Below are 23,821 nucleotides of genomic sequence, written 5' to 3' on the forward strand. Positions count from 1 at the left end.
GGCAGGTCTTGTGTAGATGAACAAACTGGTTTGGAGCCAACAACTTCAGAGTAGCCAACTGTAAATGGTGACACTCATAAAGGTGGAAGGCAAGCAGATGAAGACTGGTGAACACGTCCTGCAAGTTGACAGGGGACTGAAAAATAAATGGCGCTGGGTGTGGCAAGAGGAGGTGGGAACGGATGGAAAGTCTTATGGCAGTTGGTGCAAAAAATTAAGACAACCGGGTCTTTGTTTTTGTACATTATGCTCACGCACATTGAAATTTGTAACAAATGGTAAAAAAGTTCTTTCACAGCATGAAGCTGACCCTAGCCATAGAGCTGCTGTGCATGCGTCTCATGTTACCCGGTTACCAGGAGCGACAGCCACCACATCATATATCCCGTCTTCGATGACCGATCGTGTTGTCAAACAAAAAATTTGCGTCTGTTCATTCTTAGCAGAACATGATTTTGCATTCACTCTGTCCTAGTCCATTGTGAGCCTCTGCAAAAAATTATCAGAAGACAAAAATGCGCTTTCTCATCTGTCATTCTCCCGAAAGATACCCAGTTGTTTTGAGACATGGCATCACACTGCAGTTTAAGAAACAGGTGGCAGACTGCACAATTGCCCCCTTCTCATTAAATATTGATGAATCCTCAAGAAGCTGGTCTTGCACATTTTAAAAATGTGTTAATTTTGTTTAAAATGATTCTAGATACAGAGTTAGTTATCCAATGTGAGTTAAACAGCAGGGGAAAAAATAAGATTAATATATTAATGTTGTTTTGGCCCAGACCTCTTATTTATGGGGAAGTGAAAGCCCAAACCAAGCGTTATTACATCGCTGTTGAAAGCTCAGCTCATACTTCCTAATGCAGATCTGGTGGTGGATTAATGAGCAGAACTGCATTGTATTTGCACAATACTCAAGCAAGTAGTTTCCATCTGAAATTGCATGAAAAGGCACTTCAAGTGCTATAATTTTCAACATTTTCAACCAAACCCCCTTTTACATGATATATTCAGTGTGAGCTGGGTGGTTGAGGGGCCACAAGACTTTATTGTTCAGGGGCCAAGGATTTCTTAATTTTCTCCTATGCAGACCTGCAAATTGCTGGATGTAGGCCCACCAACAACCCATTCCACATGACCCAACCTGAAGAAAAATTGTCAGGCTTGAGATTTCTTTTGCAGTCACCCCTGCAGAGTCAACCAATGGGTAAACCTTTGGGAACTCAATGAATGCCACTCAGCTTTAGCGTACAATTGGTACTTATATTGTGACAACTTGGAAGTTGCACCACACACACACACACACACCCCTGTAACATGCCTGTTAGCCTCCGGATCCACCCCGGAAATTGTCGCCACGGCATCGTCACCTGATTTGCCCGGAGTTGGCTGCAGTTTTTAAATACACCCCCATATCTGCATTCGTGGTTCGAGTCGAGTCGGCACGGAAGCATCGGAGCAACAGCTCGTTAGAACAGACAAAAAGTACGGCAGGTTAATCCCGTTACCAACTCTATTCATCTCCGCCCATTTCTCCCTCTGGTACATCACAACCATCCATCCCACTGCAGCAAAGACACATACCAGCAATCCAGCAGCAAACCCCGGACCGGAATACTGACTGACTGACTGACTGGACTGGACTGAATGACTGACTGCGACCGGACATTGGAGCGGTGTGAGTAGTTTAATTTTTTTTTTTCTGCCCTCTTGTTTTTTTTGAAGGCCTTTAACTGAACTGTGCACTTGTTTTTTGTTTAACCAACGAACTGAATTTTTTTTTTTTCTTCTTGAGAAAACTGAAAACCCGGAGTGGAATTTTTTGTTTAAATGAACTGTGGAATTTTTGCTTGGTTGGTGGATTTTGTTGAGTTTGGACTTTGGGGGGGCACCTGTTGGGTTTGCATTTGTGAGTTTTTTTTTATATAATCATTGTTTAATACATGATTTTGAATTTTAAATGGTTTAAAGGTGTGCTTTCTTTTTTTGTCATTTAATGTGTAGGGTGTGGGTTTAATTAAGACTCCTATCCTTTGTGTGGTTTGAGACATACACAACAGACTGACTTAAACTGACTAAGTTCACATCTTATATATCAGGAGAGAGACCTGGCTGGCACCCCTAAAACATCTATAGAATAAAATAATATAAAATATATAAATTAAAGCTTCAAACTCAAACTGTCACAATATGTAGTGACAAATTCTATTGGAGTACCTTAGGCAGTTGTTACTGGCTGAATGATCTCTTGTATGTGACATTTATGTGCAAATACCATGAGTTTGGTTTGGTCAGCCTTTAAAACTAATTTCAGTGCCTGCAGATGAGACTGGACTATATTAAAAGCAGACTGTAAAAACTCTGACACTTGTGCAGTTGAAGAAGAGTAGCACTAAATTACAGTATCATCAGTATAAAAATGATGCATGGCATTTGGTAAGTTGTCATTCAGATTGGTCAAACAGTTGAGTGGTGTGGAAAAAACATGGGAAATTTCACCTGTTCCAGAAACTTCAATGTAGGACAGGTATTTTGGTGTTACTGTGTAGACTTGATCGACATATTTTTTTTTTTTCTTGCAACAGTTTCAAAACTATATGCATGTGGTGTTCGAAGGCCTTTGGTTGTGTGTAGAGTGATAGGAAGTTTAAAAGTTCAACCAAAATCACAGTCCTGTTTTGTTCGTTAACTGCATCAGCAAGGGTTTAAGCATCAGTACTTCAGTTATGGTGAGGCCAACTGTTGTATGCTATGTTGGCTACAATTTAAGACAAGCATTTTTTCCTAATTTATGGCCTGTATTTTCCATCTGCAGGTACTATTGGCTTCTTTGCTTGTTTCTGGTTTGTCACCAAGATCTACAGTGTGGTCAAAGTGGACTGAGGAATACAACCCCAGAACAGACTTCGAGTGGCTACATGATGTTTTCTCTCATCGACCTCTGGATTTTTCAGTACTCTCAAAATGATCTGTACATCCTTATAAAATCAACAACCCCCTCAGTCCGAGCAGAGTGGATGCTTCATCTGACACAGATGACCGGTTGATAACGGCTGAACTACTGGTGTGTGAGCATGTGTACTCTGGCTTCTACTTTTGTACTTCAGGCATCTTACTGCATATAATCTGAATGATATCAGTTTGTAACAATGAGCCTCTTACCAGATCTGATGCAGACACAGATACAATGGGTGTCAGCTCATCTGTGAGACATTTGAGTTGTTTTATGATCCTGGACAGCTCGGTTTGGAGATAAAGTTATAAATTGCAGTCAGACAAATGGAGCTACAAGTATCTGCTTCTCAACAGCTACTTTCTTTAACCAGTTATGTGAAAATTTGGCATTTGACTTGTGAAATTAGTTCTTTTGTCAGTATTCTATATCATGTTGTACTGCACATATCTAGAGAGGCTTTATTTGTCCTGTTTTCTTGAGTACAAGCTGTTTCATTATTTGTTAGAAAAGGGGACATTTGAACCCTGAATATTTCCAAATGGGTAAAAAACAAGTTAAAACTGAAATGGAACTCAACTTAAAGGTCGTAGTTTGGTTTGTGAACCTCCCCATCCCTAAAACATTTTAGAAGAGCTTCAGCAAGAGGTAGTGGGATGTTACTGATGTGTTTTCCGTTGAAGGGAGGTCCAGGTTCAGTCACCCAGAGGAAAAACTGATGCTCAGAGCTGCGATGATCAGACCATCACACCTACGCCCATAGTGGGGGTCGGAATGCAGCAAAGTGGACAGGGTTTTTTTTTTTTCTTTTGTTGGAACAGACTTAGTCCTGGGGTCTAAGCTCTTGTTACATGTTGGACAAATCATAGACTGTATGTAAACAGGGACGCCACATCATTTCCTTCCACTGTGACAAAATAAAGCTAGATTCGTGTATACTCTGTAGCAGAGACGGGACCATGACATCCGCCCTCCTACATGGTAGGTATGTGGGCAGATTCCTGAAACATGATTGGTCATCAGTTGTTAATCCCCTGTTTTTATAAATAAATAATAATAATTGTACCACAAATCAGTTATATGAAATCCTCCTAAACAGACTGAAAATCACATTTGAGAAACTTTTATTGGGCTTTTACTGTACAGTTGTAGTATTTGCACAAGTCAATATAACAGAATAGCATCAAAGAGGTGGGTTTATGACTCAAAGCCAATCAGGGGAGAGCAACATGTTCTGCTTCACTTTTAGAGGGCGTCCAAACGTCTGTGGTACAAAGGAGTTCAGTATTCCTCTGTCAGCAATGAAAGGGTGGGAAATGGCAAAAATGGGCCTATTCAGTGTAACTGCATACTCAAACCAACATGGCAGATGTCCAGTTGGGTTCAGCTGAGCTTTTTTGTGCTTCTCAACCTGATACATGTATCTGAAATATGAAGTCAGAGCTGAATTTAAAAAAATAATAATAATAACTACATTTCCAAGACCTATAAGATGCAACATCTTTCTCAGTTTTGATGTATGCAGGTTTTCACAAGTGTTTAAGGGTGTTTCGCCCTCAAAAATGCACTTTAATCAAGGAAAGTGATAATCATCAGTTTCAGCTGGGCCTTCACATTGACTGTTGCCTGAGCCCTGGTAAAACTTTTACACTAATCTTAGAAATCTTGTGTTTGATGGAATTCTCCAACTTCATTCCAAACCTTGCAGCCTCTATATGATCATGCATCAGAGCAGCCGGGCCCATTTTTGTGGGCGTTGAGATGTGTGTATGGTGCCTCAGTTGTCCCAAAGCAGAAAATAAAAGTTGTATATTTGTTGAAAGCAAACCAAATATATATAGAAGTGAGGAAGTCTTCATATGACTGAAGTAGAAGACACCTGATACATATTGAATATCTGTAGAAAATCCCTGACTTTTACTGAAAGAAGAAAGAAAATGTTTAATACAAAGCCACACAGAGCATCACATGCTCAAGTCAGACACGAGACAGCATTTTCAGTCTGTAAACATGTTTTTAACCACCTGAGTCACTCTGATCTGAGGATGTAAAGTTTCCATGACAGATTCATGTTCTGTAATGGACTCTATCACCTGCTCATCTGATCTGTTACAACAAAAACCTGTCATCAGCTGTCCACAAATGTTTCAGCAGTGAGATGAGTTTTGTTTTCACAAGCTTTGCTGCTTCTGTATTTTCGTTTTTAATTTCCATATTTCGAAGGTGGATTGAAGAACAGTTCTATATTTTATTAGTTTAAGAGTTTTATCTGCAAATAAATTACATTTTGCAGTCAATTTGTGTCACTGCTAAAACTTTTTGAGTGATTGCTCATTACTGTCAGCCTCTTTTTCTTGGTTTGCACTTGGTTCAAGTGTTCTGTGAAATGGAATCAGATTTGTTAAGTGGCTCTGTGAAGCGGCCTATTTAACAAAGGCTTCTTTGACCTTGTAAACTTTACTGAAGAAATGTTTTTGTAAATAACACATTTTCTAATATAAAAAAGTGGTGTAGTGACTGAACAAATGAGAAAGCTGTGAATGAATGAAGCCTTTTCCGTCACCAGAGAAACATTCTTCTAATGCTCCTTTGTTAATGCTATGGTTTAATGTGGGTTTTGGTTGTATTAAGCATGTTTGTTTGATAATTAAACTGGATTTTTTTCCTGTAAGTCCTTGAAGTCATCCTTTCCCCTCTGGATCCTCAGTCTTTGCTTGTGAATTGGTGTTAAAACCTTAAAACTTGCTGATGTTAAATCAGGCATATAGATATGTTGAAACAGGACAATAATTTTACTCAAAATGTTGGAACTAAGGAGATGCACTGTCGTCAAAAAACTTTAAATGAAACCATATTCACCCTCCCGTCCCTTTGGTCAGAGTAAGAAAACATACTCACCTTCATGTTAGTATATATTATAGGTGGAGCTAACTGTTTAAAGCTTATTTACACTTTAAAACATTTATTAGGTTTGTGTTTAACCCATGAAGATCCAGTGCTACTTTTCTGGCCATTCCCAATTGAATTTTTGACTCTATTTAACCTTTTTTAAGTGATTTACCACCATTTATTTATATGATTTATTGCATTTTTCACTGTAAATCATGTATTTCCCTATATTTATGAAAACTCACACTGAATTCAAACATTATATCAAAACAGAGAAAACTGAAGAAAAAGTGATTTTTTTCAGCAAATATATCCTTAACTGAACATAAACAAAGTGTGTCCGTCCCCTGTTATTTATCAGACTCCATGGGTTTTACTGGTGAATCAGGGTTGTAGAAGATGACTGTGTTTCCATGTTTACTATGGAGCCTCTGAATATCCAAATGGGTCATATCTGAAGACCATGAAAAGATGACAAACTGTATTTTACACCAATCATTTACATGTATTGACAGGATTAGTGGATCAACAGGTATTAAACATTTTAGATTGGTAGATGCTTTTGGTTGCCAGTAGATGTTTGGGTCTTTATGGGTTAATGTTCCCTGTCTCAGTTATTCTGTCATACCAACGTAGAGTTGTAGTCCAGCCCAAAACTAAAATGAGCCCAAGTCACAGTGGTTCAAGACGAAGCAGTAAAGTCTCAACAACCCAAATGTGCTACACCAGGGGTGTCAAACTCCTGTCCTCGAGGGCCGGTGTCCTGCATGTTTCAGATATTTCCCTCTTCCAGCACACCTGGGTCAATTAATGATCAGCTCATCATTATGCTCTGCAGAGGCCTGATAATGATGTAATGGCTTCCAGGTGTGATAGAGGAGGGAACTATCTAAAACATGCCCCTCCCACATGATGGCTTTGTCACCTCAGATCTACTTGATACTACTCAGTGTTTTTTCCATCTGCTGCTGAAAAGAAAAAGGAGGAAAAATGTTGAAGGTAAAACTGATTTTGTTTGTTCTATTCACTTTAGGCTGGTAGTTACATCAAATATCAAGTCAACAAAATGAACAAATTAAGTAAAAGAAAAGAAAAACAGCAAATTAACAAAATAATCTGATGGTGAGAATCTTTTGGTGTCTCATGTCTAATATTCATTTTATTTTGACATAACTTAGTGGGAAAAAATGTGTGTTATATAGGACTAGCGGCATTGTACCCGTGGTGCCATTGTACGATGGCATGACAGGCTAAAATTGCCCAGCATACCTCACAACATTTGAATACAGATATAAAATTGTGCCTAGTAGGTAGTCAGGTCATGTTTCTATTCATTTGGCAAGTTTGGCGGCAATCAGGCCTGTGAAGGCTGAGGAAAACCCATACAAACGCCCTCCCGTGCTGCAACATCAGTCGCACGGACGCTGGACACAGAATGTGCATTATACAGTAGGATTTAAACTGGACTCAAACAGGCTTGACTTTCACAATGTCTTACTTGAAGTTGACCCCATACAGATGGGTTTTATTCTATTATTTTAGATGCATTACCTCCACTGTCTGGTTGTTCAGACTTTTAAGAACTTTTAAGTGTTTTTTTCTCATTATTTTAAGTCATTTGCCCAAAGAACTGATGAAAATTTTACAAATCGTCATACAGATATGTTTTCAGAATTACTTAGTAGACAAAATGTTATAGAGCCTATTTTATTCAAGGTAGAAGCCCAAAGGGTTAGGTTGAAAAGTATCAGGATAAAAAAAGGCACATAAAACATATATGTAAATTAAAATGCAAGAATTCTGTTACATTGTGGCTTTTCTCCAGTTCAGCACCAAACTTGCCTCAGTGTTGGTTTATTGTTTGTACTATTAGCAAGAATTACAGGTAACACCACACACACCAAACCATGTACAACAGACAGACTCATTTCACAGAATACTCGTCCAGTTTATCACATGAATAAGATTTGTTAAACTTGTCCATAACTTTAAACACAAACCAATACATTCTCGCTTTCTGCACTTTGTGCCCATTTGGCCTGAGAGACAAGATCACAGACCCAAGTCATCACAACTGTCAAATAACCTTCCATGAGGAATCATAAAAGGACTTCACACAGAAACCTGTGGACAGAAGAAGATGGAAGACAATGGAGAAGTAGTTCCTGATGACATTTGTAGGACTAGTTGATGTCCTGGACCTGTTCAGGTGGAGACCAAATGTAGCCAAAGCTTTGGCTGAGGTCATTCTTCCACCAGATCCTTCCCTCTGTTGGTTCTGATCCACAATGTTCAGGACATAGGAAACAAGACTGTCGAGGCTAAATTATATTTTATGAGGCACGACACGGTGGTGCAGTGGCTACCACTCATGCCTCACAGACAGAAGGTCCTGGGTTCAACTCCAACACCAGTCAATGGGGGTGGGACCTTTCTGTGTGGAGTTTGCATGTTCTCCCCGTGTCTGCGTGGGTTCTCTCCGGGTACTCTGGCTTCCTCCCACCATCCAAAGACATGCACTGATAGGTTAATCAGTTAATGTAAATGCCCCATAGGTGTCAGAGTGATTGTTTGTCTCTATATGTTCAGCCCTGTGATGGGTGTACCCTGCATTCACCCCTATGTAGCTGGGATAGGCTCCAAGTGACCCTAGTGAGGATAAAGCGGGTTCAGAAAATGAATGAATGAATATTTTACGAGGCTCTTAGTCCACAGGTGTCAAACATAAGGTCCATGGGATGGATTTATGAAATGCAAAAATTACACTGAAGATATTAACAATCACGGATGTTGACATCAGTTTAGTTCAGGTTCCACATAGACCAATTCAATCTCAAGTGGGTTGGACCAGTAAAATACTATTATAATAACCTATCAATGATGACAACTACACATTTTTCCCTTTGTGCGAAAAAAGGAAAATTGCATGAAAATGTGCACATTTACAAACCGAGGTGGGTTATCCCAGCTCCACAGAGTAAAAGTTCTACCATGTATTTGTTCCACACACTCACTGAACCAGCCCATTTTGATGAGCACAACTCCTCATCCAGGTCGATGGATAATTAGCGGAATCACCTGTGTTAAGTGAACAGCTAGAACCAATACATGGCAGGATTTTTACTCTATGGAGCTGGGATTACCCACCTCTGTTTACAAACTGTCCTTTAAAAGAAATGTGAATAACCTGAATAAGAACGTAAAAAGTTGTACGTGTAAGTGTAATTTTAACAATATTCTGCCGGTTACTGAATGTGTTGTGTATTTGTAGATCCAGTGTGATGTATAGGTTATGTACAGTACATGTGTAAATGATAAACTGAGGCAGAATATTGTTAAAATTGAAATTATTTTTTAAGACATTTCAGGTTGTAAATGTTACTCACATTTTTATGGAAATTTTGTAGATGTAAATATTTTCATAATGTAACTAGAAGCACTCGGAGAGCGCAGACCTCCGCCAAGGCTGATCAGTGGGCCCCCCCGCCCCCGAATACCACCAAAATTTAATCATTTCTTCCTTATCCCATTTCCAACAAACCCTGAAAATTTCATCCAAATCTGTCCATAACTTTTTGAGTTATGTTGCACACTAACAGACAGACAAACAAACAAACAAACAAACAAACCCTGGCAAAAACATAACCTCCGCCAGGAGGTATTGTGATCACTTTGCTTTGTGTGTTTGTTTGTTAGCAAGATAACTCAAAAAGTTTTCATGAAATTTTCAGGAAATGTTGATACTGGCACAAGGAAGAAATGACTACATTTTGGTGGTGATCGGGGGGGGGGGCGGGCAGATCTGTCTCGGTGGAAGTCTGTGCTCTCCAAGTGCTTTTCTTGTGTTTTCATTGGGGTTTGTCTGTCAGTCTGTCTGTTTGTTCATCTGCCTGTTAGCACGATAACTCAAAAACTTATGGATGGATTTTCATGAAATTTTCAGGAAATGTTGATTCAGGCACAAGGAACAAATGATTAAATTTTGGTGGTGATGGAGGGGGGGGCTGATGAAATTTTCAGGAAATGTTGATTCTGGCACAAGGAACAAATGATTACATTTTGGTGGTGATCAGGGGGATGGGGGGTGGGGGGTGAAATCTGCCTTGGCAGAGGTCTGCGCTCTCTGAGTGCTTTTCTAGTTGTACTCCTTTTTTTCACTGTTATTTTACTAGTTCAGCCCACTTATTGGGCTGAATGTGGCTCCTGAATTAAAATGAGTTTGATGCCCCTGGCTTCGTCGTAGGGGTGCTGGGGCCTGACATCTGCAAACAGCCATTCACTCTCAAATTCACACCTACAGTTGATTTGGATTTAACCATTAACCTATTAATAGCTTAGAGCTATTATGTAAAATGCACAGACTCCCACCAAGGACCACCAGAGCTAAATCCAGGACTTTCTTGCTGTGAAGTGACAGTGATGACCAGTGAATCACCACTACACCTGACTCCAAATTATACGAGTAATAAAAATGAGTTTCATATTTGTTCGTAGGGACAGATGATCCACAGTTCAAGTGGAATTCTAACACACATGCTGTGTTTTCAGTTTAATGAAATGGGGTGAGATTTCATCATCATTGTAAATTAAGTTGAAAAGCTGGTTATATTGAACAAATTGGACCCAAGTGTATAAAAGCGATGCGTCCAGACCCACTACACGCCAGTCATTAATATTAGTGGACCTCAGCACATGGATTAAAAAAAAAGCATAGTGACAGGGCCTCTGAGGATCTGTACAAGTTAATCTAAAATCTTTTCCTATGCATAGCAATACAATGTACAATTTTAATCTTTATCTTTGTTATTTTTATTTGTTCTTTAATTGCACCCAGTTTAACAGAAAGAATGCAACTAAAACTGAGTTCTATGATACACTATAATAATACAATGAATCAATGCAGTCATTTAACAGAATTTAATTTATAAAAAGCAATTGATATCATTTTGATCAACTGTATTATCAGATCCATTTGTGCCTTAATGTGATATTGTTCCAAATATTAACTCACATTTAGTGGCAGTGTCCATTCCTGGTTTTGAAGCAGCTGTTGTATTATACTACATTCTGAAATTCCTCATATGTTTAGGATTACAGGGTGTTCTTGAGGCAAATATACAGCTCTCTGTACAGGTTTGTAAATGGTCATTAGGAGCCAAAAATAAATGGAGTGGGAACTTCTGATTTAAAAGAACAAGGTGAGGTGTTGTTGAGCTGGATAACAGAAATACACACAAATACACTCCAGACTGGATGAACTTGCTTCACGATGCTCAAAGTATAAACAGAAACAAACTGTGAATAAAGATGGATTTTTTCAATTCATAGAATGACTGTGGAGTGAAAAGTAAATGTTTGATCTTGTTCTTGAGTCTTGATCATGGATCTGCATTTTACAACAGTCCAGTCTTCTTCTGAACACAGACAGAAGGAAGGCACATCCTGGTTCTGACTGTGGACCAGCATCACAGCTTTCAGTTTATTCCAGTTCTACGAGCAGGTCTCCTTCTCCCACAGTCTCTCCTGCTTTACAGTGGACACTCTTGACCTGAAACACAGGGCGAGTTCAACACAAAAGATAATCACAAACAGTGTCATCTACAGTTACTGATATCTGCTGACAGAGGCAACCTCATGTTAGACAAACATAGCACTGGAAATGGGTTACCTTTGCTTGCCTGACAGCAGTTAAACTATTCTGCATCTTCATGGCTTCAATCACACAGATCTCCTGTCCCTCTGCGACCTAAGAACACAGAAACAACAATATGGAACTGATGGAACTTGGTAGTTGCCCAGTTTAATGGGTTGAGTAATGTAAGACTGGTGTCATATCGCTGGATCGTCTTAAAATCTATCTATCCATCTAGATCCATCTATCCACATACATTTATCCAATGGCACCGCACCCCCCCGTTCGACCATGTAAGATGTTGAATACAATGTAAGCACTTTTACCAAGATTTGAACCTCTTACACCACAGCCCATAGAGTTAATTACAGAGCTATATGTCCACCTGTATCTCGAAATGCAAATTTATGCGCCCCAACGCTCTCCTGTCTCTTGTATTGGAGGGTCTACTGCACATATGCCATTTATGACAAGGGTCTATATGGTAAAGATAGTTAAATCTAAACTAGACTAAAGTCTAATCAACTATATATTCAAGCAGCATTTGAGTCTGCATGAAAAACAAATGGGCAGCCACTGAAGGTATGGAACATATTACATACCTATTGCTGCATGGCCTGAATATTAAATATCTTGGAGTTGTCGTGGAACACAGCTAGTGATGGAGTGAATCACACAAAAGTGTCAAACAAAGGCCTATACCTCTAGTGTGTCCTCTTTTTTTAATTTTAAATTATTTGGAATGCAATGGAATTCAATGCCATTACTGAGACCAACCTTATTAAAGCACACTCTTTGCTTTGGTTCCAAAAGTGGCCACATTAGTGAGGTCAAATTGTATTCATTTTATTAGTGTATGACAATAAAAAAAAAAAAAAAAATTATACACACACACACACACACGTATATACACAATTTTATGTGATTTGAAGCATTTATTATGTTAATTCGGCTTTGCCACGTTGAACCCCCACTGGGCCTCACCATTCTTCTGCACCCCCTTCCAGTTTTTCTGGCTCCACCACTGCTATCTATCCACCTATCTATATCTATATCTGATCAGAAAAAAGTGGGTAACTGAATCAGCTGACACATCCCCACAAAAAATTTAACATGAACATAATAATAATGGATTAGATTTCTACAGCGCTTTTTTGGTCACTCAAAGCACTTTACATTATTGACCCATGATTCCTTCACTCACACATTCACACTCTGGTGGTGGTAAACTACATCTGTAACCACAGTTGCCCTGGGGCAGGCTGACAGAAGTGTGGCTGCCAATTCGCACCTACAGCCCCTCCGACCACCACCAAACATTCATACACCAGCGTGAGTGGCACTGGAGACAAGGAGGGTGAAGTGTCTTGCCCAAGGACACAAGGGACTGACTAGGACAGAGCAGGATTCAAACCGCCAACCCTTTGGTTATTGGACGACCCACTCTACCATCTGAGCCATGGCCACCCCAAACATATATAAGTATACTAGAAAGAAGGTAATTGTCAAACTGATTTAATATAAGTCAAAGTAATAAATGACTATTTAAATATGAATCCGTGAACACCAAACTCAGAGTAACTTAATTAAAAGCTATGAAAGTATGAATTTTCCCACTACTGCATCCTCTCACAAGGTGGACCTGAAACAAAACAACCTGATCAGAAGATCCTTTGATTGTGATGTTGTAGCAGGAAGTAGGAGGTGACAGTGACATCACTGGTAAGGAGGGGGAAGGGAAACTTACAAAGGAGACACACCTGAGAGCTGAGTGTGGAGGGAAACTCAAACAAAGGAGAGACTGGAAGGGGGTCAGATTGACCGGAGAAGTGAGATTGAAAAGGAAAGGAGGGAAAAAAAACTTAATGTGACTTTAACTGAAGAATCTGAAAATGGACTGGTGTGGACCCAGGAGTCTTTACAAGAGAATTTGAATCCCTGGAACAGGTGGACCTGTTCCTGCTCGGACTCAGTGGTTACTCTCTCTCCGGGCCAGAGAACACCTACAGGCAGACAAGTTCCCCTTTTTCCCAAACTCTCCTGGCTTCTCCCACCTGGCCTGAAGATATCTCTGTTCTCTCTCTCCCCCTACTCAACACACATACGCCCCTAACCTCCAACCTGCCCAGAACTGGACCCCATTCATTCCCCCCCACCCCCCCACACACACATACACTCACCCCTATGAACTGAGCTGAACTCATCTCCATACTCACCATCATCCCCTGGAAAGAACTGAAGGACCCTGAAGACTTACCAACAATACACCCCTGCACACTCATTCTACATACATACACTCCTACACACTTATCCTCCCTCTTTGTCTACATGTGTTCAAAAAACTATTGTTTTCTGGGACTGACTACCTAAGTTTAATGTAATGTCTATTTAACTTACCGTTTAATTCCTGATGTAAGACTTGTTTGAGTTGATGAATAATCTGAAATGTTTTGATGATGATGTTGACGATTCTGAATTACTGATTTAAAATTGAGGAAATTAAGAAACCTTAATTTTATGCTGTTATCTGATATGTCTTTTGTTGCAATGAAGTGAGCAGCTGTTTTTTTTTTATCTTTCACATTTAAGTTAAAATAAATATGTTATAAATTTGACAGGTTGAAGTGAAATTGAACCCCTCTCCTGTCTGGCGCCCAACATTTTATTTTTGCTTATGTTTATAGAGACTTCTGTGCTACAATGTAAAACCCTGATTCCAATTCCCTCTCCTTTTAACAAGAGTCTGCAAATTCTGGCACCTGAGGAGATTTTCAATTAGTCTTTAACATTAGAATAAAAACATGCTGCTGATATCCAAGGCAATTTATCACAATACAAGAAATTGTAACCCAACAGGGTCTAAACTTATCCCCTTATGTATTATTATGGTTTTATCTCCCTGCTCTACATAACAGTTAGTAGGTCTACTTTAGAATCAGAATATCTATCAGTCTAACTGGCTCCTGTCTGTGCAGCTGAATCCATGTGGATCTGTTTACCGTATCTCCAGCTTTGACAGACACCGCCACCACTGTTCCAGGCATCGGTGAGCGCAGGATACTGGTGGTGTCTTCTGGAACCTTCTCAGGCATGTACGAGTTCAACTCTGCTGCCAACTTGGACAGAACACGAACCTTAAACTGCAAAAGGAAAGCAGGGTAACTTAGTAACTCATCTGTCACTTTACTGATTTATTTATTGTCTCTTCAACCCCTTGTTTACAGTTATTTTCAATATTCATAGTTATATTCTATCTTTGATATTTTTCTACTGTCTTCCTTCTTGCACTGTGGGAATTAGAGTTTCGTAATTTCAGTCTTCTGTATGGGCTGAACATGTGGCAAAACTGACAATAAAGCTGACTTTGACTTCGAGACGCTTTAACAACAATAATAACTAGGAAAGCACTCGGAGAGGGCAGACCTCCACCAAGGCAGATCAGCCCCCCCGATCACCACCAAAATTTAATCATTTGTTCCTTGTGCCAGTATCAACATTTCTTGAAAATTTCATCCAAATCCGTCCATAACTTTTTGAGTTATCTTGCACACGGACAGACAGACAAAACCAACACCGGCAAAAATATAACCTCCTTGGCGAAGGTAATAAAATTAGAGTAACAATAATACAAAACACTTTCAAAACTACAATTCACAACTACCTCCATAACTGACTGGTGAAACATGCTACATAAATGCATAGAGCGATACAGTCAACATTGAGATGTCAGTTCACATGAAACTAACATGATCACTGGACCTCTGTGTTTGATGAAATAAAGCTGGTAATTTGCAGTGGAATTTTTATGTCTCCAGTTACAGCAGATTTGGATAAGATTAAGATCATTGTCAATCTCCACAATGACTACAGATCACCAGAATTCAGAAAAGGGCTTTAGATTGACAAGCAACTCCTGTTAACAGGGTGTGTATGTATGTGTAGTGCTTGCAAGAATCTGGTCTAGACCAGCTTGAAATGTGTCATGAAATAACTTTTGTTATGATTTGGTGCTACATAAATAAAATTTCATTGATTGACTGCAGACATGTAACCATACCGATGTGCCAAGGTACTGTAGGACTATCTCTCCTGATGCATCTCTGGACAGACTCTAGAAAAGACAAAAAAAACACATCATCATGTGCACTAGATGATAGTGTATGAGGAGGAGAAGGAAAAGTGTGAAACAGATGTGGCTTGTATTTCTACAGAGAACTGTTCAGACCTGACGTGTGTGATGCGTTACCAGTTAACTAGATTGTTGTCCAGGTTTTTTACCTAGATCTTTTTTATACTTCTAATTTATAATATACAGTGTATCATGTTTGCGCTTGTGTTTTTTTATTGTGTGTCATGCTGCTGCTGCACTGTAATTTCCCAGTTTTGGATCAATAAAAACATATTTTCTTTTTTCTCTATCCATTTATTTATATATCTATATCAAGCTGAAGCTGCATATGTGTATCTATGATTGTGTTACCTGTAGCATTCTGTGTGTGTTGTTGATGGTTAGCGGCAGCAGTGGGGAGGCCAGGCTCCACTGTCCACACACCTCCACTCTCTCTCCATCTACCTCCACCTGCAGACAAACGTGGTTTCATGTAGATATGACACACTATTCACAACTAAACATCCTGATGTAAAGTACTCGCTGCATTCAAAATACATCATTTACAGTGTTTACTTTGTACTAGGCCTGTAACAGTACACAAAATTTTCAGTTCGGTACGTTTTCGGTTTTGAAAGCCACTGCATTTATTATGAATTTTTTAACATTTTGTACCCCCAATTTTTGGAGACAACAGAATATAGAAAAATAGGACCAATGGCCCTGTAGCTTACCGGCCAAATTAAAAGCTTTGGGAAATGTTTCCAGATGCCATTTATTATCACCCAGTTCTGTGTATTTATTATATTACAGAAATAGCCCACGCTGAAAACATGGACGGTCAGGATTTATTCTTTGATAGACCTGGCTTTGTTGAAACAAGTGTTTCACACATATTAATTCTGGAAACAATGTGAACACAATAATGGCTTGATTGATTTACTATAGGTCAACTTTGGTCATAAATTGTAGTGAAATGTGTTGGCAATATATATATCTCAAAGTATGTAACCATCAAATAACAATGGAAGGACTTTAAGGATCTATATGCAGCAAAGGGTGCCTGAATGCCTTTGGAATGAAAATATGGTATTTCAAGACGGGTCATCTATCATGGTATTTGGGGGGGCTGTGTGGTCCAGAGGGTTAGGTGATTGGCAGACATACCAGAGGCCCGGGTTTGATTCCCAGCTTGGGCAATCCAAGAGTATTTCTGTGTATCCTCACTTCGTGGTCATGTACATTTGTGCATGTAAAAGATCCTGGGTGGTAAGAAGCTTCAGTGGATCAGAGAACTAAGTAAGTGGCATACATGTACAGAATCTCCTGTTACAGTAATAAACAAATTCAAACCCAGTTTAATGGTGCCAAGTGAATCAGCATATGGCTACCATGTTTTGGTCATATTCCAATCAGATCTGTAAAAAAATTCAAATTCCAACTTGATATCTACTGATTTATTCTATCAATCCACTTCCTATCTCTTATTATGGGAAAATTTTTCAAAGTCGCACCAAATCCAGAATCAGATCCGGATCGAAATAATTTCAATACCTTGTGTTGACATCATTATAAAGAAGCTGTATACCAAGTTTGAAGTCAATCAGAACTGTAGTTTCGGAGAAGAAGATTGAAATTTTTCCCCATAAGAGCCCATGTTAAATTTTCTGTAAGTTCCTGGATCCAGAAGAAGATCCTGATCAGCATGTGGCCATTATGTTTAGGTCATCTCCCCATCAGGGCTGTACTGTAGAAATTTACACTGGATATCATGTATTGTACTGAGTTTTTGCATCGATCCACTTCCTATCTCTTATAATGGGGAAATTTTTCGAAGTTGCACCAAATCCAGAATCAGATCCAGATCCAAATAATTTCACTAACTTTTGTTGACATCATCATAAAGAAGCTGTACAACAACAACATAAATATGGGGGGGGGGCAGTTATATACATGGGGGTGCAGTCCATAATTAACTCTGACATGAAAAGTGAAACTTTACATACTTTCAATGTCCAACTCCTGGGTTGTATTCCTCTATTATATAGCATGTGTGTGTGTGTGTGTGTGTGTGTGTGAGTGTGAGTGTGTGAGAGAGAGAGAGAGACAGACGGACAGACAGAGAGAGCAAGTGTAAGTGTTTGAGAACTACCGTAGTTCATAGGCAGCAAACAATGTTCGTCTTATCACCGTCTCTTTCCTTGTTGTTGGCTTTCACCTGAACCTGTAGTGATCCCAAACAGGACTGTAATGATGGAGGAGGGTCCTCAATCTCTTCCTTCCAGGTTGACATCATATTTGTTTGTTTTTTTTTACCTTATACCAGCTGCTATTTCGTATTTTGGGTCAATGTGCGCTCCTTCAATATGTCCGTGCAGAACTTGCGCAGATTTAAAGTTCCACATCGAACGACATCTTTCGTTCCTTTTTCTTTTTCTCAACATACTGTGCCGTTTCGGTACATCTGTGTACCAAACTGAACAGGTGCGTACCGAAATGGTTCGGTTTGGTATGTGTGCCGTTACAGGGCTACTTTGTACATAGATATATATTAAAATACTCACAGTGTAAGTATTTCCTGATCTGGTAACAGTCACGGGGTGGGCTTCCTTCCCCAGCTTTACAACCAGCTCCCAGCAGCTGCACTCCACAGGGCTGTTGGACACCCTGAAACAACAGCACAACATGTACACATCACCAAAATCACAGTTTGTCGCCTCTCACTGAGAAGCTACTGTGATACGTTCCATGTGTCAAAGCTTTTTGCAGTAATGTGTATAGATGTAAAACAAGTTTGAACAACTCTGAATTCAGCACCTATTGAACGAGAAAAGCCATTATCAACAGAGCCAAGAGGTGAGGAGTCACCATGGTAACAGCTAAACAAAAGGCAGAACCCCCATGTTCAATCCAGTAGAGAAAGTATGTGAAGAAATACATGCATGTGTTTGTCTAAGACCTAGCAACCAAGCTTAATCTGTTTTTTCAAAAAAGTAATTAAACTTAGAGCTGAAATGATTAATTGTCTTGAATCAATTAGAAAAAATATTTGATTATAATTTTCCTGAATCAAAGCCTTGTTTCCCTAATTTTGCTGCTGCTAAACATTGGTTCCACTGTTCTGTTTCACACGGACGCTATTGTGACGCACATGATGTGAGGATCAACACACAGTTGTATGTTAGTTCCATATGAAGGTGATAGTAAGTTAATAAATTGGATCCAAATGTGTTGAAGACTGCAGAGCACATATTGTTTGTAGATGTCATTTGACTTGTTTGTTGTTATTTCTATAGATTTTAAAAAAAATATTTTTATACTTTTTGTGGTTGTTGTTTCAACTGGTTCTGGAATAAAAGGACAAGTTGTTTGTAATTTTCAGAAATGACTTTTTATAACTATTTTTTTTCACCTATTCAAATGATGTGTTTAATCGAAACCGACAAAATAATCAATAGATTAATTGATTTCAAAAATAATTGATAGCTGCAGCTCTAATAAAACATAGGAAGCACATGGAAGATGAGGTCATTTTCAGATATGTCCATTTCACATTTTTTCAATTTTTTTCACCTGTTCAAATAATCCCTTTAATCGAATCAAAGAAAAATAATCAATAGATTAATCAGTTACAAAAATAATCGACAGCTGTAGCTCTACTGCAGAGCTTTGAAGAATCAAGTATATATTTGTAACTGATTACTTTTAATTTTTCAAAATGCACTGCAAGGTACCTGACTTTAACCTCCCAGACTAAGGTCCACTCCAGTTCCAGACTGATTCACCCTACAGTCTCCAACTACAGCACACTTTAGTATTCCTCACCTCTGATTACCCAGGATCCTCTGTGAACGCAGCTGAGAAGCGACATGGAGAGCTGCTGCAGAGGCCAACAGCTCTCTGCGTGTACTGGCCTCCAACTGGTGACCTTTGAACCCATCAGGGTAGACTTCAGGCAAGAAGTTGGTGCTAATGTCACCAGAGATGAAGCGAGGGTGCGTGATGATCTCCCGTAGGAGAGGAATGTTGTGGGTAACACCTTAACATGAGGTAACACAATATGTTAATCTTGGTCTACTAGTAAGGTTTCTGATAAAATATAAAACAAATATTTAACATAAAATCACTGAATATACATGTGAAAAATTCAAGAAAATAGAACTAAATACAACTTTGAATATACATCCAAATAAGGATTAGAGAGGTCAGAATGGCACTTAAATATAACTTAAAATATAGTTACTAGACCATTTTCCTACTCATTGAGCATCTGTGGTTGATCATCTGGAGGTTAAGTGGATATTAACTCATAGTATGATGTATCTTAAAGCTTGATGCTAGCTGGTATAAAATGGAAAAATAGAGTAGAAGTCCATTCTGAGCTACTGTAGAAACCTGGATAGACTATTTAAAAGGTAATCTGCTCTCTCTGTAGTTTTAAACATTGTGAGATAATGAAAACTCACTGGGTCATTCCATGGCAATTCAACCAATGGTCCCCACATGACCCCCCTCAGAAAATTCTGAAAAAAATTACACTTGTTCACCTACCAGATAAACAAACACATCCAAAATTTTAATGTCATATCTATAATAGTTTAGGAGATACAGCCCTTCGAAAATTAATGTTCTGGGTTTTTTTTTTAGCTACATTTGTGTCATCGACCCTGGTGAAATTGGGTCAACTGACCAGCTCCATCCAATTTCCGAGAAGTCTCTACTACAGGCATCAACCTGAGCCAGTTCTGGGAAATCTATAATTGTTCTATCTGAACCATCATGCAGTTCCACACCCTAGTTCAAATATCTCAAGTATTATCATAACTTGTGCAATAATCAACGCCATTATCCTGTTAAAAATGCCATTTACACCTGCGTTTGTATACAATTTGAAGAAAATATAGTCATGCAGTAAAAAAATATTAAAAATAGAACCAGTTCTATCCCAAAGCTAAAATTTTGCACACAACATCTTGAAACATATATGAAGACATGGTAAAAATTTCAAAATTTTCATTAACTGGCCACATGGTAATTTGGGTGCTCATTTTTGTGAAAAATTGAAATCGACCCATTTTATTCATTGCCTCACAGCAACACTTTTCATTGAAATGTAGTCTTTTTGCAGTATGTTGTTGCATGTTGACCATAAGAATCCATACAAAAAAATTAGGTCTCTACATTCATCCATTATGGCACAGTGCAAGCCTGAAGAGAGTGGGCATTTTGAAGAATTAGCCTTTTCGCCTGATTTCAAGGCCTCATGGACCAAACATGAAGACACCTACAATTATTTTGATGCAAAATATGGTCTTTTCAGGGGGATTTCACCCCAGACAGTAGGTTTCAGCAGTGTGGCTTGAAAACCTAAGGAGATATAGCTCCTCAAAGTTGGCCGAAAAGCAAATTTGCAAAATTAAAAAAAAAAAAACAAAAAAAAACATTTATTTTCAAAGGGCTGTATCTCCTAAATTATTACAGATATGACATTAAAATTTTGGATGTGTTTGTTTATCTGGTAGGTGAACAAGGGAGAATTTTTTCAGAATTTTCTGAGGGGGTCATGCGGGGCACTTTCTGAAATTTGGTTGATTTGGGATGGAATGACCCCACTGATTCTTATTTTTAGGTGATTTTACACTGGTGAAAGAATAGTTAAGATTATAATACTCCATATCCACCTTCTGCTTTTTACCATTTTATATTTGAAGAAATAATTAGAGGTTAGAAACTGATCCAGAATCAATCAAATTAAAACAATATCCTTCTTTGATCTTTATTTTCCCCAGTCCGTGCTATATTTAAACACAAATATGTTAGTGTACCTCTGATCACATAGTTGTCCAGAGCATCCTCCATTTTGGAAAGGGCTTCAGCTCGCGTAGCGCCATAAGTGACCAACTACACATCAGAGACCAGAGGAAAATGACAGTCAAATGGTTGTTACTTTGTCATGTCCTTTTTCCAGGTTCATGCAACACTGACCTTGGAGATCATGGGGTCATAGTAGATACTGATGTCACTTCCTTCCTGGATGCCACTGTCTACACGCACCTAACAGAGCGAAGGACAGATAACATATAATAATTCACATTTTCGCTTGCTAGTGCTGTTCAGGCGGTGTCTGTGAAACTATGCTGTGCAAGTCAACAGTATCATAGTACCCACTGTTAGTACATATTAGAGATGAACAGACAAAAACTACAGCTGAAAAGATAGAATAGAATAGAATACAATAAGATAAATAGACAGACAGATAGAATAGAATAGAATAGATGTATTTAATTGATCCCAAACTAGAAAATTACAGTGCAGCAGCAGTATGACACACAACAAAAATACAACACAAGACCAAACACAATACATTATACATAATAAATTAGAAGCATAAAAAAGATCTGGGTAAAAAAAACCTGGACAATTAACTGGAATGTGACAGAATAAAACTGTAATGTTCAGTATGAGAAGGCGCAAAATGACTTTTAAGTGTCAATAAATTAACAATCAGAGTTTAACCATCAGACGGAGGGGAGTTAACTGTAAACAACCATCAATTCAGTCAGACATGTCCACTACCTTCATTCGTACTATGTGTGTTATGCTCATCTCTCTTACTAGCAGGTATGGTCAAAAATGTGCTGTGTGAGGCTGGGTGAACATTTACTTAACAGACAGACCTTAGAGATGCACCTTGAACGCATCCTAAAATTGTAGTGTGAAGATGTGCAACACCAATTTCAAGGTAAATCTGTCCTGGAATAGAATGTAGTGTTTGAATATGGAACGACAGAATGATAGAATTCATTTTTAATTTGTAAGTTAGCCAATGATAAACACCTCGCCTAGTGATGATTTAAGATCAGTCTCTCTCATACATGTGCAAGCACACTTACATTGCAGAGGTTGACTGGCTCTTGATATTGAGACAGTCGTCCAATTGAGGGAAGGCCAAAAGACTTGTATGGGTCCTGACAAAAGAAATGACATAAGACAAATCAAAGATTACAAAACCTCAGGTCAAAGCAGTGCTCACTACACTGAGGCACACATATGGTTGCATTTGGAAGTTTACTTGCACTCATCATAAATGTGACTGAATGATTCTAGAACGTACGTATTCTGAGTTTTCTAAAATTAGTGCAAGGTCAAAATAGTAAACATACAGCACAGCCAATATTTGGTTAAATGCACCTTGAATAGACTCTTGGTAGCCAACAACAAGCCTCTGTTCAAGCCATAGTTGGATGAAAACTAAACTGTTTTAATCAACCTTTGTACAGTTAAACAAATGTTTTATTTCCTGGATCTGACTCTTAAGAATGGTCCATACACAGCACCAATTCCAAACATTTGGGATGTTGTGTGAAAAGTAAATTAAAAAAAACAATGTCATGATTTTATAAATCTATATATTTTCATAACAGAACACAGAAATCACATCACATGGTAAAACTGAGAAAATGTGCTATTTGTAAGAGTTTATGTAAGAAGTTTTATGGCAGCGTTGTGTGTTTAAAAACTTTGGGATGAGAGCAACAAAAGACTGGGAAAAGTAAGCGGTACAAAATGGAAACAACTAGGAGGTGCTAGTTTTCTCTATTCAGCTGAGGCCATGGTTCTCAGTTGGAAAAGGATGGAGTGCCCTCTCCAGGTTGGTGGAGGGAGGGACAGGGAGTGAGAGAGAGAAATGGTGGAAATGAGTATCCTACACAAGATTTCTGGGTTCTCTTGGAGAGGTGCTTCAGGCATGTCCAACTAGAACATGCTGGTGTAATTACATCTCTCGGTTGACCTGAAAATGCCTTAATGTCCACATGACCTGGAAAAGCTGAGGATAACGGATGGATACTAGCTGTTGCAATTTTCAGCTTTGCAGCTTTCTTCTTTGCTCCCCAGTTGTACATAGTGAAAAGTAGGACCAATGTCCCTGTATCTCAGTGGCACGTTCAATCAGTATCAATACCAAGTTGAATGTGCCAGGTTGGGGGGGGGGGGGGGGGGGGTTCTGCCGCTATGTTAGAGTCTTGTGGTCTTAATGCAGGAGATCAATCTCCCAATAGAAGTGGGTGGTACTTTCACTGCAGGAGAACTCAACTAAATCATTAAATCAAAGTCCATATGTGACTTCCTATCAGTGCTCAATAGGAACTATATTTATATCTCTGATCATTTCTATTTTATAAGCCATTAAAGTAAGGACCATTATAAGTAAAGGCAAATTTGCATATAAGATTAGTCA

At 38.8% G+C, this 23,821-nt stretch overlaps 2 protein-coding genes across 2 annotated transcripts in view; one reads left to right on the forward strand and one right to left on the reverse strand.

The window, feature by feature from the left end:
* Window positions 1–5,624, forward strand: part of tm9sf2 (transmembrane 9 superfamily member 2) — a 36,073-nt gene extending 30,449 nt beyond the window's left edge. The window contains exon 17 of the mRNA XM_030156482.1: window positions 2,816–5,624. Coding sequence (XP_030012342.1) covers window positions 2,816–2,883 — 68 coding nt within the window. The 3' untranslated portion in view covers window positions 2,884–5,624. The remainder of the gene's footprint in view (window positions 1–2,815) is intronic.
* A 5,120-nt stretch (window positions 5,625–10,744) lies between these two features.
* pcca (propionyl-CoA carboxylase subunit alpha) overlaps window positions 10,745–23,821 on the reverse strand; it is a 35,945-nt gene continuing 22,868 nt past the window's right edge. The window contains exons 14-23 of the mRNA XM_030156480.1: window positions 22,476–22,550; window positions 21,568–21,636; window positions 21,408–21,483; window positions 19,408–19,621; window positions 18,147–18,249; window positions 15,955–16,053; window positions 15,532–15,585; window positions 14,474–14,614; window positions 11,511–11,588; window positions 10,745–11,390 (exon numbers count right to left, since the gene is read on the reverse strand). Coding sequence (XP_030012340.1) covers window positions 11,322–11,390; window positions 11,511–11,588; window positions 14,474–14,614; window positions 15,532–15,585; window positions 15,955–16,053; window positions 18,147–18,249; window positions 19,408–19,621; window positions 21,408–21,483; window positions 21,568–21,636; window positions 22,476–22,550 — 978 coding nt within the window. The 3' untranslated portion in view covers window positions 10,745–11,321. The remainder of the gene's footprint in view (window positions 11,391–11,510; window positions 11,589–14,473; window positions 14,615–15,531; window positions 15,586–15,954; window positions 16,054–18,146; window positions 18,250–19,407; window positions 19,622–21,407; window positions 21,484–21,567; window positions 21,637–22,475; window positions 22,551–23,821) is intronic.

This window comes from Sphaeramia orbicularis, chromosome 15 (assembly GCF_902148855.1).
Source record: "Sphaeramia orbicularis chromosome 15, fSphaOr1.1, whole genome shotgun sequence".
In the NCBI taxonomy this organism is placed as follows: domain Eukaryota; kingdom Metazoa; phylum Chordata; class Actinopteri; order Kurtiformes; family Apogonidae; genus Sphaeramia; species Sphaeramia orbicularis.